Source organism: Gavialis gangeticus, unplaced genomic scaffold (assembly GCF_001723915.1).
Source record: "Gavialis gangeticus isolate Ggan-Ray unplaced genomic scaffold, GavGan_comp1, whole genome shotgun sequence".
Classification (NCBI taxonomy): domain Eukaryota; kingdom Metazoa; phylum Chordata; order Crocodylia; family Gavialidae; genus Gavialis; species Gavialis gangeticus.
Window position 1 is genome coordinate 110,899,047 of NW_017729031.1, and position 16,724 is coordinate 110,915,770.

At 46.6% G+C, this 16,724-nt stretch overlaps 1 protein-coding gene across 1 annotated transcript in view; it reads left to right on the top strand.

Annotated features, from left to right (window-relative positions):
- The window catches only part of LOC109302081 (corticotropin-releasing factor receptor 1), a 69,618-nt gene extending 54,380 nt beyond the window's left edge, over positions 1 to 15,238 (top strand). The window contains exons 7-10 of the mRNA XM_019523583.1: positions 865 to 950; positions 7,036 to 7,171; positions 7,635 to 7,676; positions 12,628 to 15,238. Coding sequence (XP_019379128.1) covers positions 865 to 950; positions 7,036 to 7,171; positions 7,635 to 7,676; positions 12,628 to 12,768 — 405 coding nt within the window. The 3' untranslated portion in view covers positions 12,769 to 15,238. The remainder of the gene's footprint in view (positions 1 to 864; positions 951 to 7,035; positions 7,172 to 7,634; positions 7,677 to 12,627) is intronic.
- Positions 15,239 to 16,724: the final 1,486 nt, after the last annotated feature.

The following is a 16,724-nucleotide window of genomic DNA, read 5'->3' on the forward strand; positions in this document are numbered from 1 at the left end:
CTGTGCAGTATTTTTCAGCTACTGTGCAGTCAATATCTCGCGTAGATATGCCCACTGACTCCTAACTAGCTGCTCCATAAGGGCCCGCCTCCCAAGTCCCAGCTCACTCAATCTCCTGTTAGGGAGCATCTATAAATTAGAACTTCTATCACTATACTGCTGTTGGCAACATTTCACTCCAAAGGCCAGCAGTGTGATTGTGCCAGCTTTCCTGAAAGTCCAGTTGCATGCAGTGTCCTGAAAGATCCAGGTTATTAAGAAAATATGGGTCTCAAGCTGACCCTTTTCATGCCAATCCTGGGTGCAGTGTGGGTCTAGGTAGACCCTTCCCACTGCTCTGACCATTCTGCCCTATGGATGGATACCTGCTAGGAAATAGAAGGAAACCAAACAGCAAAGTTTACACAAGATTGAAAACAGGATGTAGGTGTCCAGGGTCTGGGAAGTCAGCAGATACCTTTACTGTTCCACAGAGACTCCCAAGATCTTTTATGAGCTGTCATCCAGAATGGGACATTTTCTCCCATAGAATCTTCTGGGGATTATTGACAATAGTGTAACTAGGGGTGGGTGAGTGGGGCGCTGGTTCCAGGCAGTGATTTAGAGGGTATGCCAGAATGGGAGGAATGGGAGCCCCTGTGCTGCAGCAGCAGCATTCCATGCTATGCAGCAACAGCAGCCAGGGTCTTTGAGTTTCTAGGACCAGTAAGACACACATACAGCCACACGCACTCCCTGGTATCTCTGCCTAGGGCATAAAACATGCAAGGTAGACCTCTGATTGTTGGCATGACATATGGAGGGGTAGGTGAGGTGCAGGAGGTGTTTCTGTGTTAATGAGTCTCCTTCCTTTGTCTATTCCAGATCAATTTTATCTTTTTATTCAACATTGTTCGGATACTCATGACGAAGCTCCGGGCCTCAACCACATCAGAGACCATCCAGTACAGGTAGCAGTCAGCACTGGGGAATACCATAATAGCACCGTAACAAAGTGCTTGTCCAGGGGGTGACCGTGATGCCCCCTGGTGATCACATGGCCCTAGCCTGGTCTGCCCTTATGGGGAACCCTCCCCTTTGCTCACCCACCATGCCTTGATGTTCTAGTCCTTTAAAGGAAGGAAGGCTGCCCCAGGGCTTTCCAAAGCTGGCCTCACTCACTGACTTGCAGGCTAATCATGTGTCTTGGGGTACCCACACATGCTTGTCAGGGCCCAGCCTTCTCAGCCTCAGCCACCTCTTTCTATTGGCTGGTTCCTATGGCCTTGGCCCACAGCACAGGACCTGGCTTCCTTGTCCTGGCCCTCCTTGGGCCTTGTCTCTGCCCAGTTTCTGGGCTCCAGGCTCTCCAGCCTGAAACTTTGCCCTGCTTCAGGCTCTGGGCTCTCTGGCTCTAAACACTGCCCCGCTCCTGGCTCTGCTTGCTCACTCTGCCCCCTGCAGGGCTCAAGACAGCCATGTGCCCCTAGGGCACTACTGAGACCTCCAAAAACCACCCTGTACAGTCCCTCCATTTCCACCTTCATGTCCTAGAGAACAGCCATTCCTCACTCCCAATAAAACTAGCCAACCTTGCCCAAGGACTGCAGAGATTTCTCTGGCAGTCTGCTTTTCATAGCTGTTTTGTCCCCACCAAAGCCTCCCCTACAGTAATGCTGTGGGCTCAGTGGATAAATACAGCCAGTGGAGTCAAGGGTGTTTGTTGTAGCCATGTTAGTCTAAGGATATAGGCAGACAAGGTTATTTGGGTAAATGTTATATCTTTTATTAGACCAAATGAATAGTTGGAAAAAACTTTCTTTGCAAGCTTTCAGGAACAGCAGACTCTCCCTATGCCTGAAGAAGTGTGCCTGTGCCTGAAAGCTTGCAAAGAACAATTTTTCCAACTATTCAGTTGGTCTAATAAAAGATATCACATTTACCCGAATAAACTTGCCTGACCTCTGGAGTCAAGCATTTTGACTCAGTCCTTCCTCCTCTGTTATAAAAAAGACCCAAGCAGCTCACCACAGGAATCAATCCAACAAAGTCTGTGTGAGCTTCAAAGACCACTGGCAACTGGCTGTGAGAGAGTTCATCATTAGTCTTAGTGTTACCAGCAAAATGCTTTCCATTCCTCCCACATACCCTGGCTCTCCTCATCTCAGAGATGACTATGTTTCAGCAGTGCCATCTCTGAAATACTTTGGAGCACTCCTTAATGCAGGGGCAGGCAGTTATTTTGGGTGGAGGGACACTTACCAAGTTTTGGCAAGCCATCGAGGGCCGCATGACAGGCAGCCAGGGGCAGATAAATATTAATTTTCTAAATTTTTAGGGGCCCCACAGGACAGATAGAATGGCCTGGTGGACCGCATCCGGCCCACAGGCTGCATTTTGCCCACCCCTGCTTTAATGAATGTTGTCCACCAGTTCCTGGCTGTTGTCAGCAGAGCTGAGCAGAAAAAGGATGTCCAACCCTTCTAGCCAAGAAAGAAGTATCATGGGGTGGAAAGGGCCAGGACTGCGGTGTGATAGGCTTTTCAAAAGACCTGTCTTAGGACCACAGGCCTGGTTGACTACCATTTTAAGAAGTCAAAATGACTACCCATTTTAGGGGCAGGGGCCTCAGAAGTTCCAGCCAGAAAGTCTGTGTTTGAGACTGTCTAAAGGGAGCATAGTAGCTGAATAACTGTCTTTGCAAAAGCCTTCCCCAAAGGGTCTGACCTTCTGCTCTCTGAAGCTGGCCATACAAATCCTGGCACAGAGGTGAGAATTAAATTGCTGCTTGGGAGCAAAACAAAGGACAAGCTAAGAGAAATGAATCAATACAGCCCAAACACCTGCTGTCCCATCTCAAAGGAGGAACCAAAGGGTGTCTTTATACATGCTCCAGGGATTGTGGGAAGGAGGTTTCTTTAATTAGAGCAGCTCCTGGGAGCCGCTCTAATTAAAGTGCCTGCAGCATCTTCTGTATTCAGTGTCCTGCACTTCAAAATGGTGGTGGGGGAGTTTTAACTAAAGCTCATTCAACAAACCTTAGTTAAAGCGCCCCTGCTGCCATTTTGAAGCGCAGGGATGCTGAGTACACAAGAAACCAAGGCTGCTGGAGCATGTTAATTAGCACTCACCAGCAGACTCAGTTAAGTAAGTCTGCTCCGACACGTACTAACTAGCACACATCAGAGCAGGCATCAGGCATATGTGTAGGTGCCCAGAGCTTTCTTGGGTACATGGTAGAGCTGATTTGCCCTCCCCTTTCGAAACAGCATTTTGCAAAAAAGAGTGAATCTCTGAATCCTAAAATGCCAGCTGTCCTGCAGGAAGGAAAGGTCATTCTGTCTTTCAGTGAAGTTGACTCTTCCTGTAGAGGCAGAAGGAGACTTCCCAGGTCCAGAATGTACATAGCGTATGCTTGAGAAGATGGTTTTGCACTGATAGAACTAGTTTAATTGAACCTCTTTGCAAATAATGAATAAACATACTTTATTAGTATTGTTAGTACAGGTGGTTGGGAATGTTTCAGCATTCCTTCACCTGGAAAGGCCCACTTTTCAGAAATGAAACTTTTTGTCAGAGGAGTTCAGTTCTGAATAAATTTTCAACTTGGAAAATAACTGAGGGAAAATGTAAAACAGTCAAAAGAAAACATTTTGAGTCACCCAGACTGAATACTTCTGAATTTTTAGGTCAGGAAAATTGTCAAGATTTCTACCTGTTTCAGGACAGGGAAAAACTGTGATGTCCAGAAAATATTTGTGGGTTTTGAAAACTTTGTAATAGTTTCATAGATCAGGGCAATTCAATCACTAAACATCCAGGGGCTGCACATCCCACTGGCCACATCAGTAGAGGCTGCACACTGTATGGGCCACCCCAATGGGAGCCATGGGCCTAGGGCTGGACACCATGTGGACACCTGCCCTCCCACCCCTGCACCCCACATTCACAAAGCTCCAGCCTCACCCCTGGTCCCCACACTGTGTCATACTACACCACACCACCCCTTGGGGTGGGCACAGAAAGCAGAAACCAAAAGAGACAGAGAAGACTTGGCTCCAGCTGCTATGGCAGCTGGATTGATGTGGGGCAGCAGCTGGGTGGGAGCCGGGGGGGCCATAATTTAACTTCCTCCAGGCTACATGTGGCCCACAGGCTGTAACCGGACATCCATGTCATAGATTATAAGCCTAAAGGGACCATTGTAATGTTCCAGTCTGACCTTTGTATAGCACTGGTCTTAGGACTTCCTCAAATTCATTGGTGTTTGGATTAGAGCAGATATTTTACAAAAAAAATTAGCCTTTCACTTGTAAATTTCCCAGGAGATTAGTAAAACCATTGGTAAATTTCTCTACCAGTTGATCTCTTTCAATGTGTGCCTTATTTCTAGGCTGAATTTGTATAGCTTCAGTTTTCAGTCACTGATTCTTGTTATACCTTTATCTCCCAGACTGAAATGTGTTCTACCATCCAAGTGCCCACAGAAGCACGTATGCGCTGTGATGGAGCTCAACGGATTGAGCTCATTGAGCTACACAAGACACTGACTGTCTAGTAGCTGAATAATACTGCACAGTAGCACATCACAGCACAGACATTGCTAATACGCTACTGGGCAGTATTATTAGGCTACTGTGCAACAGCATCACTTAGAAGACGTTTGCCAGTGCTAATACAAGTACTAAGTAAATGTGCAGTAATGACTGCACAGTAGCATCTTGTATAGATGTGCTCAGTGAGTCCTTCCCTATGAAGCATGTGCTTCTTGCTCTCCAATTTACCAGTGATCTTCTTGAGCTGTGGATGCCAGAAGTGGATGCAGTTGTCCCACTGTCAGGTACATAAAATCAGAGAAAGGTAGGGCTGGAAAGGATTACAGAAGGTCATCTAGTTCAGCCTGCTTTTCAAGGCAGGATCATCTAAACCACCTATCTAAACCATCCTAGACAAGTGCTTGTCTAACTTATTACTAAAACTGTACAAACTCCCCTGTCACACAGCTACTAGGCACAATGCCCCGAAACACCAAAAGTGCTCTAATTTATGATTGGTAAAGCAGGGGGATGAGGGCACTACCAGTATACTGCCACTGCAAGAACAAAAAGTATTTGTTAAAATACATTTGAAAGATTCAAAGAAAAGTGCCAGGCCCCCCCAGCTACAGAGAAAGGCAAAGATCCCCACTCTCCATGCCTATCTGACTGTGGGGGTAAAATTCCTTCTTGATAACAAATGTGATGATTGGTCTGACTGAGTAAAGGAGCAAGATCCTCTAGTCTGGAACCTTTGGGTTTTTTAAATGATACCACCTCTATACTCCTACCCTGTATTCCCCTCTTTTTACTTCCAAAGGTTGTATTTGCCCAGCTGGCCACAGCATCACACCAAGAGCTGTTATGCAACTGATTGTCCACTTTGATCCCTTTAGTCTGGTTCTCCAGGACTGAGTCCCACATGCTGCAAATGTAGCAGGTATTCCTGGTGCCTCAGTATAGGACATTGCATTTGACTGTGCTGAAATGCCTATTGCTTCCTTGCCAACTGTTCCAGATTGCTCTGTCAGTGGCCTGACCTCTTTGCTATTTGCTGCTCCTCTAATTTGTGTGTCTGCAAATTTTATCAGCAATGATTTTGTGTTTTCTTCTAGGTCAGCGGTAAAAATATGAAATAGCTTAGGGCCAAGAACTGTGGATCCCTACAGGAAACAGACTGGCTTCAGGTCCTTTCCCCAATTACAGTTACACTTCAGACCCATCAGTTGATTTTTAATCCATTTAATGCTGTGTTGATGCAATGTTGTTCTGGTTTCTAAATCAAAATACACATGGTACAAATTCAAAGGCCTTACAGAAGTCTAGATCCATTATATCAGCCTATTACCTTTATCAACCAAATTTCTAATCTCATCAAAAACAAACATCAGATTAATTTGACACAGTTTATTTTCTGAAAGTCCAAATTGATTGGTGTTAATAATTCTATCTGCTTTTAATTCTTTGTTAATCAACTCCCCCACTATCTGTTCTTTAATTTCACCTGGGTTCATTGTCATGTATCCTGCCCAATCCTAATTATCATGTTCAATTTACACGTGGAGAAACTGGAGCACAGAGAGCCATAGGGTGTGTGTAGATGAAACGGGGGTTTACTTCACTCTAAATTGAAGCAGTGGGTTTTTTAAAACACGACTTCAATTTCGGGAGAAGTAAACCCCGTATCGTGTACACCTGTGTCTTACCTGCCTCCTCTCCGACAGCAGGGAGGTGAGAGCGAGCTGCCAGTGGGTGAAGCGGTCCCTGGGCTGCGGGGAGGGAGCTGGTGCTTCCCTCCACAGCAGCGGCACCCCCTTCCCTCCCCCCAGGCAGCACCCACCCACAGGCACCCGGTTTGGGCAGTCCAGGGTGGCACCATAGCCACAGAGGGAAGGACCAGGTCCCCGCGCAGCTCATGCAGGCAGGCAGACTCCAGGGGGGAAGAAAAAAGATCAGGTGCAAAAGCATTTAGCCCACTTTAAAGTGTCATGCCCACATGCCCCTCGTTTCGTCTACACACACCCATAGTGTCAAACATGACGACTTAAGTTTACGTGCTTGCAATCCACAATTCTACACTATGGCAACTGGCCTGATTTTCAGAGGCACTAAACATACAGTGTGCCAGCAACTTCAGAGGGCATCCTGGGTGGTCAGGACTTGTATCTGTCAGGCCATTTCTTTTGGGGCTGTCAGACCCTCACCATGTGCTCACGTTTGAACCTTCTGGCCTAAATGAGTGACATAATGAAGCCAGTAGCCCTGGCACTGCTGCCTCCATCCACTTCCCACCAGTAATTCTAGCATCATATAGAAGAAATAAATCCTTTCTAATAGGATGAGTCAAGCTCCTTCTCACCCCACCTGCCATTTATGCTAATCTGATTGCTTTTTCTTTATCCATTAGGAGGGGCTAAATTCAGACTCACATGCCTCCAATCTGCCAGTGGGTGGGGGCAGGGGAGGTATGCTGAGGTCTGCTGCTGTGCTGATGCAGCTCACCTCTGTACTTTTTCCTCAGGAAAGCTGTGAAGGCCACACTGGTCCTGCTGCCATTGCTGGGTATCACCTACATGCTGTTCTTTGTGAACCCCGGGGAGGACGAGATCTCCCGCATTGTCTTCATCTACTTCAACTCTTTCCTGGAATCCTTCCAGGTATGAGTTGTGGCAGCTGCATCACCCCATTGGCCAGACCCACGACATACATACAGCCTACCAGCACCTCTCAGGCCACACCAGGGTTACAAGAGATGTGCCACATGTGTGAAAAATGGGCCCAGAGCTGTATTGGAGTCAAGAGCCTTGGGCTGTGTGGCAGTGATATACAGCTTCATCCCACCCCAGTCCTCTGGAATCACTGCTAAATTCCGTGCGAAACATCTGAAATTGCAAAGTTAAAAATAACTCTGTTTTAGCTAGGTGTAAATTGACTCTGCTTTCTCCATGCCCAGGGACATCCTCTAACTGAAGCCACACCCAGAGCCTTCCAGGCTGGAGCCAATCCATTGCCCTACCCCCAAGACTGGAGCCATGCCCTCTGCCCACCTTGGGCTGACTCCATGCCAAGGATTTCCCTCCAAGATGTAATAATTGTGGTTCTTATGTTTCCTCCCCCCAGGGCTTCTTTGTCTCTGTCTTTTACTGCTTCCTGAACAGTGAGGTGAGTGTCTTCTCGGGGATCTGTGTCTTTCACTTCTGCAGGTTCCAGGCAAAGTTCTCCCAGTGCCTCTCAATTTGTCTGACAAGCCAAAAACAGGTAGATATCAGAGCAAGGGAGTTATGAGTGACCAGTCATCAGGGGATGCTGAGGCTCTCCTCAGACGTGAAGAAGCAATGACACAAATTTGGCGGATTTAACCTTGTCCCCCATAGGAAGTTATAGTCTCCATCAAAATCACCACGTCCTCTCTCTTGCCAGACCAGAGTCTGATGCCCATTAGCAAAGGCCAGTAGGGTCCCAGGACTGGAAGGGCAGAAGGCAACTCATTAAGAGGAGACTTCTAGTTCCAGCAACACCAGATTTGTTTCTGAAGAGCTTGCAATTGGTTTATTTACCAGTGCACCCAATCCCTGTTTTGCCCTTGCAGAGCAAGGAGAGAAAATCCAGTTATAGCATATACTTGAAGAACAAATTCACACTGGACCAGCTGAGGCCTGACAGCCAGCCACAATGATACTCAGTAGCAGCATTCCCTGCCTACACTAAATAGGGTCCAGAACTGTTGCCTGCTTCAGCAGTGCCAGTTTGTGTCTGGTGTAAACATTCACTGAGACACCCATCCCAATCCCTCCATACTTTACCTCTGAGCAGAGTGGCTGGGGAAATGATCATTAGTTTTCATGGGAAATTTAGAATAAATTTTATCCTTTTTTAATCAAAATTCACCATAAGAATGTGATTTTTTTTTTTAACAGAAAATATTGTAAATATGGATTGAAACCTATTTTCTGGAGGTTTTTTGTTTTAGTGTTCAAAAACCAAAATTTTTCCCCAAGCCTGACATTTTTCACCAAACATGATGAAAAATGATTGGTTTTATTGAGAAATTTCAGCAAAACAGGCACTCCTATCTCCCTGCCCCATGCTATTGTTTGCAAACCATTTTTCATTGCCATTGATTTTCATTGTTCAACCAGCTCTTAAATACATTGCAGCAGTGGGTTGTTTTGGTCAATGCACCAGTGAAATGTTATGATACTTCAGCCTAGGGCTGTCCAACTCACAGTCTAAGGGCTGCCTGCAGCTCACAAGGGATTAAATTGCAGGTTGTGGCCTCCTACCCTGGTGCCATTCCCCCCACCACTCAGGTGGTCTCTGAACTCTGGGTGGGAAGCATGGAAGGGTGGGGTGGGGTGGGATGTGCAATGTACTGCAGTGTACCTGGGGAACACCCGTGCAGCATGGCACAATGCAATGGTGGGGTAGGGGGTGCGCTGGTGGCACAGCACAGTAAAGGAGGAGTGCCAGCAGCTCGATGAGGAGTCCATAGGCCACACTGGTGCAGCCCCCAGCTGCTCATCAGTTAGATAGTCCTGCTTTAGTCCATCGTTGTGATGTCACAACAAGATTGTCTGATGTTCCCACCGTGCATTTTAGCCTAATAGGCAAAGCCCCCGGATGAACTTCATGTACACATCTGAATGAGTTGCACACATCTGTTTGAAGACAGGGGTCACTTCACCAAACCTTGTGAGTTCTGACCCCAGACACTAAGCTATTAGGAGCAAAGAGTAAAGGAACATGCATAGCATAGCCTAGAGGCATCTCTGGACTGATCATTTATGCTTCTCTTTTTTCATACATTTCCCTGTGAATGCTCTCACACCTTTGCTGGCTGTAAGGATTGATAGCTGGGTACAAACAGAAAGAGCAAAGCCCAGGGGATAAGGAACATAAAAAGCCTTTTACAACACTGAGGAAGGACGTGACATCTCTTAAGTTTATTCTTCACTAACTTTTCTTCAGGGAAACATGGATTCCAAGCCCATGACCTAACAGCCTTGTGTTTGCTAAACAATTCAGCCATCACTGCTGCTTCCAGTTCTTACTTAAATCTCCCTTTATGGATTTTTTTAACTATGTTATTATTCTTTCCAAAAACTTTATTTGAAAAAAAAATGGTTCCAGCCTTGCTACAAAGGAGCAAGATGGCCTGGTCAGTAAAACAGGGAATCTGTTTGTGTTCACCCACTCCATCCAGGTGTCACGGATTTTTGTTCAGGCATGAAGGAAGATTGATGATTTCATTTCCAAAGCAGCCAATTTCCAATGGTCAGCCATAAAAAGGCTTGCAGAGTAGCAATCAGAGAACAAATAATGTGTGGCATGTAAAGAGAGCTTCCCTTCTGCAGAGGTGGGCTGTTTACCCCCTACTCCTTCTAGCACACCTGCAAAGATTTATTATGACCTCATTCTACAAACGGGGAAACTGGACCAGAAGAAAAAGTGACTTGACCAAGATTACACAGTGAGCACAATGGCAGACACCTGTAAATGTGACATAACAATATGGAATTAATGAGAAAACCAAAAGGGCTTGCTGGGAATACTACAAGCCAAAGTCTGTTCACCTCCATGCAGCTACATGCTGATTATGTGTGCAAATGTAGCTAAATGTTAACTACGGCACTGATGCAACTTTTAGATCCTGTTTCCTTCTGAATAGCTGCACATACCCTACTGAGCATGCCCAGAAGGCTCTACTGTGGCAATATAGAATCCCCTGGATAGGCATGTAACTGTGTGTAAGTTCCTGCAAATGTGGTCAGAGAAAAACCATAACTAGCAACTGTTTGATGCTGTCCCATCACGTAGCCAAATAGCCTAGTGGTCACGGCACTTTTGCAAAGAGTGGAGATAACTCACTTCTATGCCTCTCTCACCCAGAGGGGGCTTACATCTGCACTTCCCGCACTTCCCAGCAAAATGCTCTAACAGACAGGCATGCAATTACATAGCTACCCAGGTGATCTTACTCCAGCACAGAATATAAACGAGCATAGAGAAGCCTTCTCAGCATGGTCAACAGGGCAAGCACAGCCGTGCAGGTAGAAATAGAATCTAAATAGAAGTGGAGTATGGGGAAGTATCAGAAATAGTCCAGTAGCTCTAAATTCGGCAATGGAGCTGAAAAGGATGGAGGTCTTGATGGCAGGACATGTTGGTTCAGTTGAGAGAAGAGAGGGGAGTAGAGGAGAGGAGGAAACCAAATGTTCCAGAACAGCTGGAATGGGAACAGATCAGAATTTATTCTGAGACCACAAAGGAGAGGCAAAAGGGAAGTAGGTTCTCTGAAAGGTTTTGAAGATGGCTGGTTAGAAATTAGCAAGCCTGTTACATATCTTCTCAGCAAATTAGTCTGTAATCTTGAGGCAGGGCCCAGACTAGTCTAAATTCAAATCTTAGGTAAGGCTGGAAGGGACTTCTGCAGGTTATCTAACCCAACCCCCTGCTCAAGGCAGGATCATCACTATCCAAACCATCCCATACAAGTTTTCAACCTGTTCCTAAAATTGTACAATCAACCCTGCTGCACAACTACAAGGCTGATTGCCCAAGGACACTGAAAGCACCCTAACCTGCCACAGGTAAAGCAGAGGGATGACGACTGTCAGTTTCTTCATCTCTCATCAGGCTTGTGGTAGGATTGTAGTGCATAAAGATGGGTGGCTGGCACTTGTTTCAGTGTAAAATAACAGGCAACCAGGGAATAGAAAACCCAGGGAGCCAATAAACTTCTATGCAGTCAGCAGTCTAGTTCTCCCAGTGTTGAGAAGCATCGAGATGCAGAAGCTCCCTATGTCCATTGTACTGATCAGGCTTTTAGATCTTGCCCCTGAACTTTCTTTCCTCTGCAAGCATCTGGTCTGTTCAGTGCATGTGTCATGCTTCTGTTGCACAGAGTACAGGTACTCAGTGCCAAAACACAATGTATTGGCCTAGCTTGCTGGATGGATGTGAAGGGTTTTAGCTGGAAACCACTATCCAGCAGTATTCCTGAATGCAGCAGACACAGGTGAGAGCCAGGGACATGGAAGGGAGGAGTGCCAGCTAACCAGCAGCCTAACTTCTCCAGGTGTTAAATATTTTGCAGGGTAATGAGGAGCATGAAGAAATTTGTCTCACCACAGCCATTTCATCTTGCCCTCACTCTTTTTCCCTCTTAGTGGGATTCACATTTGCAGTCAATAAAAAGCACATTTTCAGTGTTTTCCAGCCACAGGAGACTTTGGCACAGTAGCTGGCTTGAATTGATGTTGCTGAGATGCAATGTGTGTGGACCATGTCAATAATAAACCCTTTCAAATCATTATTCACCTCCCATCCAGCCCACTAGACAGCCTCAGATTCGGTGTCTGAGCCACTAACTTTTTTATATAACTCAAGGCCAGATTTATTTCTCAGTATCTCTTTCTCTCTATGCTGAGAGCTTCCTCTTGTCACTTCCATTTCTGTTTTTTCACTTCACGATGTTGCATGCAGAATTTATTAGGCTGAGTTGTCAAGCAGGGTAGTCATGGTGGCTGGTGACCACTAGGGCACTGAGAATCAGGACTCCTGGGACTTCTGCTTTTTATTATTGTTTAGAGTAGAGGCATGGGAGTCAGAAATCCTGGGTTCTTATCTCAAGTGTACTACTGACCTGTTAGGCAACCTTTTACATATCCTATGCTCTCCTATCTTAGCATGACAGTCCTTTTCCTGGATCCAGAGGGTTTCAAAATCAGAAAGGTCTACTATGCTCATCCAGTTCGACCTGCACTGAGGCAAACCATAAAATCCCTGGAGTTTGCTTCCATCTTTACCACAAATTGACTGTGTGAGCCTATTACTCTGCGACCCTGAGTCAGTCCCCTCCCACTCTCTGCCTCAGTTTCCCATCTGTAAAACAGGGATTCATGATACCAACTGTCCCTTCCTCCTGGGCTGTTGAGAAGCCTAATTAATTGATGTCTGGAAAGTTCTTTAAGCCATTTGGTTAGAAAGTACCCTGAAGTATTATGCTGATGGGAGACGGAAAGTTGACATGAGTTCTTTTCAAGTCCTTCGGAGACTGTGGTCCAGCCACACAGTTAGTAAACTTCCTCTCTGTTCTTCACTGTGTCCCCAGGTTCGTTCCGCTGTACGGAAGAGGTGGCATCGGTGGCAGGACAAGCACTCCATCCGCGCCCGTGTGGCCAGAGCCATGTCCATCCCCACATCCCCAACACGTGTTAGCTTCCACAGCATCAAGCAGTCAACAGCCGTCTGACACAGGAAGAAGTTATCACCCACAAGGGAGGCAGAGGCTTGCCATAGCTTCTCCTCTGCCACTTGCACTTCAGATTGAGTGTGGTGTGTTAGCTGGGACCTTACAGGACAGCAGGAGGCCACAAGCTTGTGAGCCATGGCTCAGCAGAGCCCACTGGAGGAGTGTGATGCTCCAAAGAAATCCTCTGCTAAACTCTCCAGTGGTTGACCTGGGAAACGAGACATCAGAGCAGCTTCTGCTTATTCTGGCTGGCCAGTGGGAGGCCAAAGCATCCATGTCTGTGGGTTTGGGCAGTATCCGGTGGCTCTGAAACAAGAAGGCAGCTGAAGGCATCAGCCTATTTTGGGGTCCATACTTTCCCCAGGCCTGTGGAGTGACAGTGATTCCCAGAACGGTGACTGCCTTACTGAAGGTATGGAAGGGTCCAGCAGATGCCACACTGCACTGCATCACTCCCACTGCTGGGGGACTTGAGACACCTTATGAGTACAGGAAGAGCCCTGATCCAGAACCTGGGTCCTGACGTGCCATGGTCTGAGATCTTTCCCTCCTCCATGTTTGCACACACTGCACTGCCCCTTCTCAGATCTCATGTCCTGCATACCAAAGTGCTGTAAAAGCCCTGTCTGCAGCACATGCTATGTGCATCATGTGGGGTTGGGTGACCCCATCAGAAGCCGCTGTGTGCCAGTGGCATTGCTAACCGTGTGACATTAGGGAAGTTGGTACATTGTACCTCCTCAATATGGTCAACCTAAATGCCCTGCAGAACCTCTGCAGGCCCTAGCAACAGGTACATTGCTCTAGGGTACTTTAACCTCTAGTCAAGAACTGCCACTTGGGACAGGAATAGAGTTTACTTGGTGCCGTTTCAGTGTTGCACCTTATACAGCACTAAGGTTACTGATGCTCCCACACCGACCCTGCTTCTGCCTCCATGGAGCAAGATGCCTGTGGGCTACATGCCAGCACCTGCCATGCTGCCTGTTCCAGTGCCAGGGCATGATGCCATGAGGCATGATGTTTGCTAAGCTCTCAGGGCAGCCACTCCTGGTTTGGAGAGCTAATACTAGGACTCCTACATTGCTGCTTAAATTGCCCATTTTGGGGTGAAATTTGCTTGTTCGGTCTCAAGTGCAAAGTTGTGTGGGACCAGTCCCTCACAGCAGCATTGCTGAGTTACTTGTACTCAGGTTCACATCTCCTGAGTTAGCCTCTCTCAAGTGTGAGCATGGTCACACTTTGGAATAAGACTAGTGATTGTACTAGCGATACTGGGTGGTCAGGATTGCAGCTCATGTGTTGTGGTAGCTCCAGCTGCAGGCCCTTACTCTCAGGACAAGTATAAAGCATCAGTGCACTCAGATCAATGGGGGACTTGTTTGTGGTCAGGACTTTAGCTGGGAGCAATATTCATGTTCTAACTGGAGTTAACTCTGAAGTGAAGGCAAGTCCTGGGAGAACCAGAGAACAAGGAGGTATGGAGAGTGGTCACAGCAAGCTGCTGCTGCAGAAAAGACATAGACATGAAGGGGGCAGGGCGATCAGATTCTAGCAATGGGAGCAAGTTGTTGTAACTCAGTACATGTGCCCTCTATGACCTCTGTCAGCTGCAAGCAGGAGAGGCAGAATGGAGGTAACTGAAAGGGAAAAGGATTGTTCAGCCCAGAGCCAAAGACATGGTGCAACAGGGCGTGAATCGGGCAGAGCTAGCCATGACAGATCTAGCCAGGGTTAACACTGATTCTAGGGCAGAGGGGGCAAGAGTCCCCAGCTGTCTTGGGGAACCCCTGCCCCCTTAACCCCTCACTCACACATGTGATGAAGCACCTTAGTTCTTCTGTGTCATTAGACAACACAGATTTTAGATACCATATTTTTCACACATATAACAAGCACCCTTTTTCCCAAAACTCAGCTGCTGAAAATAGTGGTAAGTGCTTTAAGTGAGAGATGAAATACAGTAATAGCCTCTTTTGCAGCTTGAGCCTCTGCTGGGAGAAAAAGACACTTCACATGATGCACAGGGGACCAGCACAGTGAGTACATAAGGGCTTTCTAGCAGCTGAATGTGGACCCCTTCTCTTCCACCCTCTCCTTCCTGCCCCAGTAGAAGCTTGTGCTTCAGAATCTGGCTACCCACCCAAGTAGTATAAGGCTATGTACCCAGCTCAATTCAAGAAGATGGGGCAGTTTGGTGGTTTGACTGTAGTTGTCTGTTTTCCCTGGAAAAGCACTGTATTTCTCTGTATTTTCAAAAAAAGATTGTTTTTTCCCACCACTCTGCCTTTCAAAAACAAGCAGGTCTTATTCAGGAGTGTGTTGCATGTGAGGAAATGAGGAATTTCATTCCTAAATGAAAACTTGTCCAAATGTGTTGCATGTGGTATGGGCCAAAGTTTCCCCATGAAAGATGTCCAGATGCCATAAGGAATAAAGGCTGAACTGCCCTCTGGTGTCTAGTAACCTCCTTAAGGCTTCCAGGTCATTTGTGTGGCCTCTTGGTCTTGCAAGGGAAAATCTCAGAAGTGTGTATAGTTGAGGTAGTGATGGCAAACATAGCTTGGCATGGTTTGGCATGTTCTGGACACTGCTACTTTATTGCCTGGTTACTTCCTGCCATTTATTTGTCAAATATGTAAATTAGGATAATGCATCATTTACATGAAGCCTGCACACTTGCACATCTTTGGCCTTGCTAGTGAACCTCTCTTGTTAGTCACACAGTGTGGCAAACATTCCCAGATTTGTTGCGTAGCTTGAGCTGAGAGCCACGTAACAGATAACAGAGGGATGTAGATTGGCAGGGAATGTCCACAGCTTCTTATCTGCAAATGAATTGCAGATGATTTACAAAAAAAATTCAGTGGCTGAAAAGTGAAATCGGCCAGGTTCAGAACAGTGATATGATGTGTTTTTAAAAGGGGAGTTATTAACTGCTACAGCAGGCAGATGTGGCAAATTTACCATCATGCGCTGCCCTTCCGACAAGCTTTGATGTCTCAGTGCAAGAATCACAGGATGAAGATATCAGGTCTGGGTTGTGCAGGCTAGGATCAGACTGCAGGTCCCTTCGAGCCTTAACGCTGGTAACTCTGCATGACTGTCATTCAAAGAAGGATTGCCATGGCCCTCTACTTGGGACCTCTTGAGTGTATATTAACAATCTTTTATATGAGCAGGACATTGGCTGCCATGTTTCTCCTGCTTTACCTGTGGCAGTTTAGAGCATTAGGTCTATGTTATGTCAGGGTTGAGGGTAGTCTTATGTAAATTTTAGATTATGGTTGTATGGCATGGTTTGGATAAGGATGATCCTGCATCAGGCAAGGGGTTGGACTAGATGACCTCTGGAGGTCCCTTTCAGCCCTACTTCTCATGACTCTAGGTTGGTGCCCATATGGAGGTCAGGGTATTAACACCCATACCATATCAGTTTCAATGGGAGTTAGGGACCTAGATACCTCTGAGGGCCTGAATCAAAGTACTTGTCCAGCTTCCAAGACTCACAGAAGCAGAAGACCTTTCTGATGCTTTGCTACGCTTGTTTGTCCCAGGTGTCACAGAGAAGTAGGGCTGCCTAGAAAATTCCCCTCATCTCTCCACTGTGATGTTGTTTTGAGTTATCCCTGTTCCCAAGGCAGGCCTGATACATTGGCTTGTGACAGTTCAATGTGGCCATAAGCCAAAATGTTTCAAGGCAAGGTGTTTCCAGGGAGGATAGCCCATAGAAGGGAGCTTTTGTCAGCTGGAATGGAGTAGATTTGGGGGAGGTCTGTAGGTCCCACTCAGCCTTACCCCTCCCCTGACTATCAGCTGATCAAAAGGTAGATGTGGAAGGGTCTCATATGAGATTCTTTAATGCAGGCTACCCACCACTCCTAAGAGTAGCTATCCTTAAAAAAAACCCATCAAAAACCAACTTTAATATGAAATTGCAGAAGCAGAAACCATTC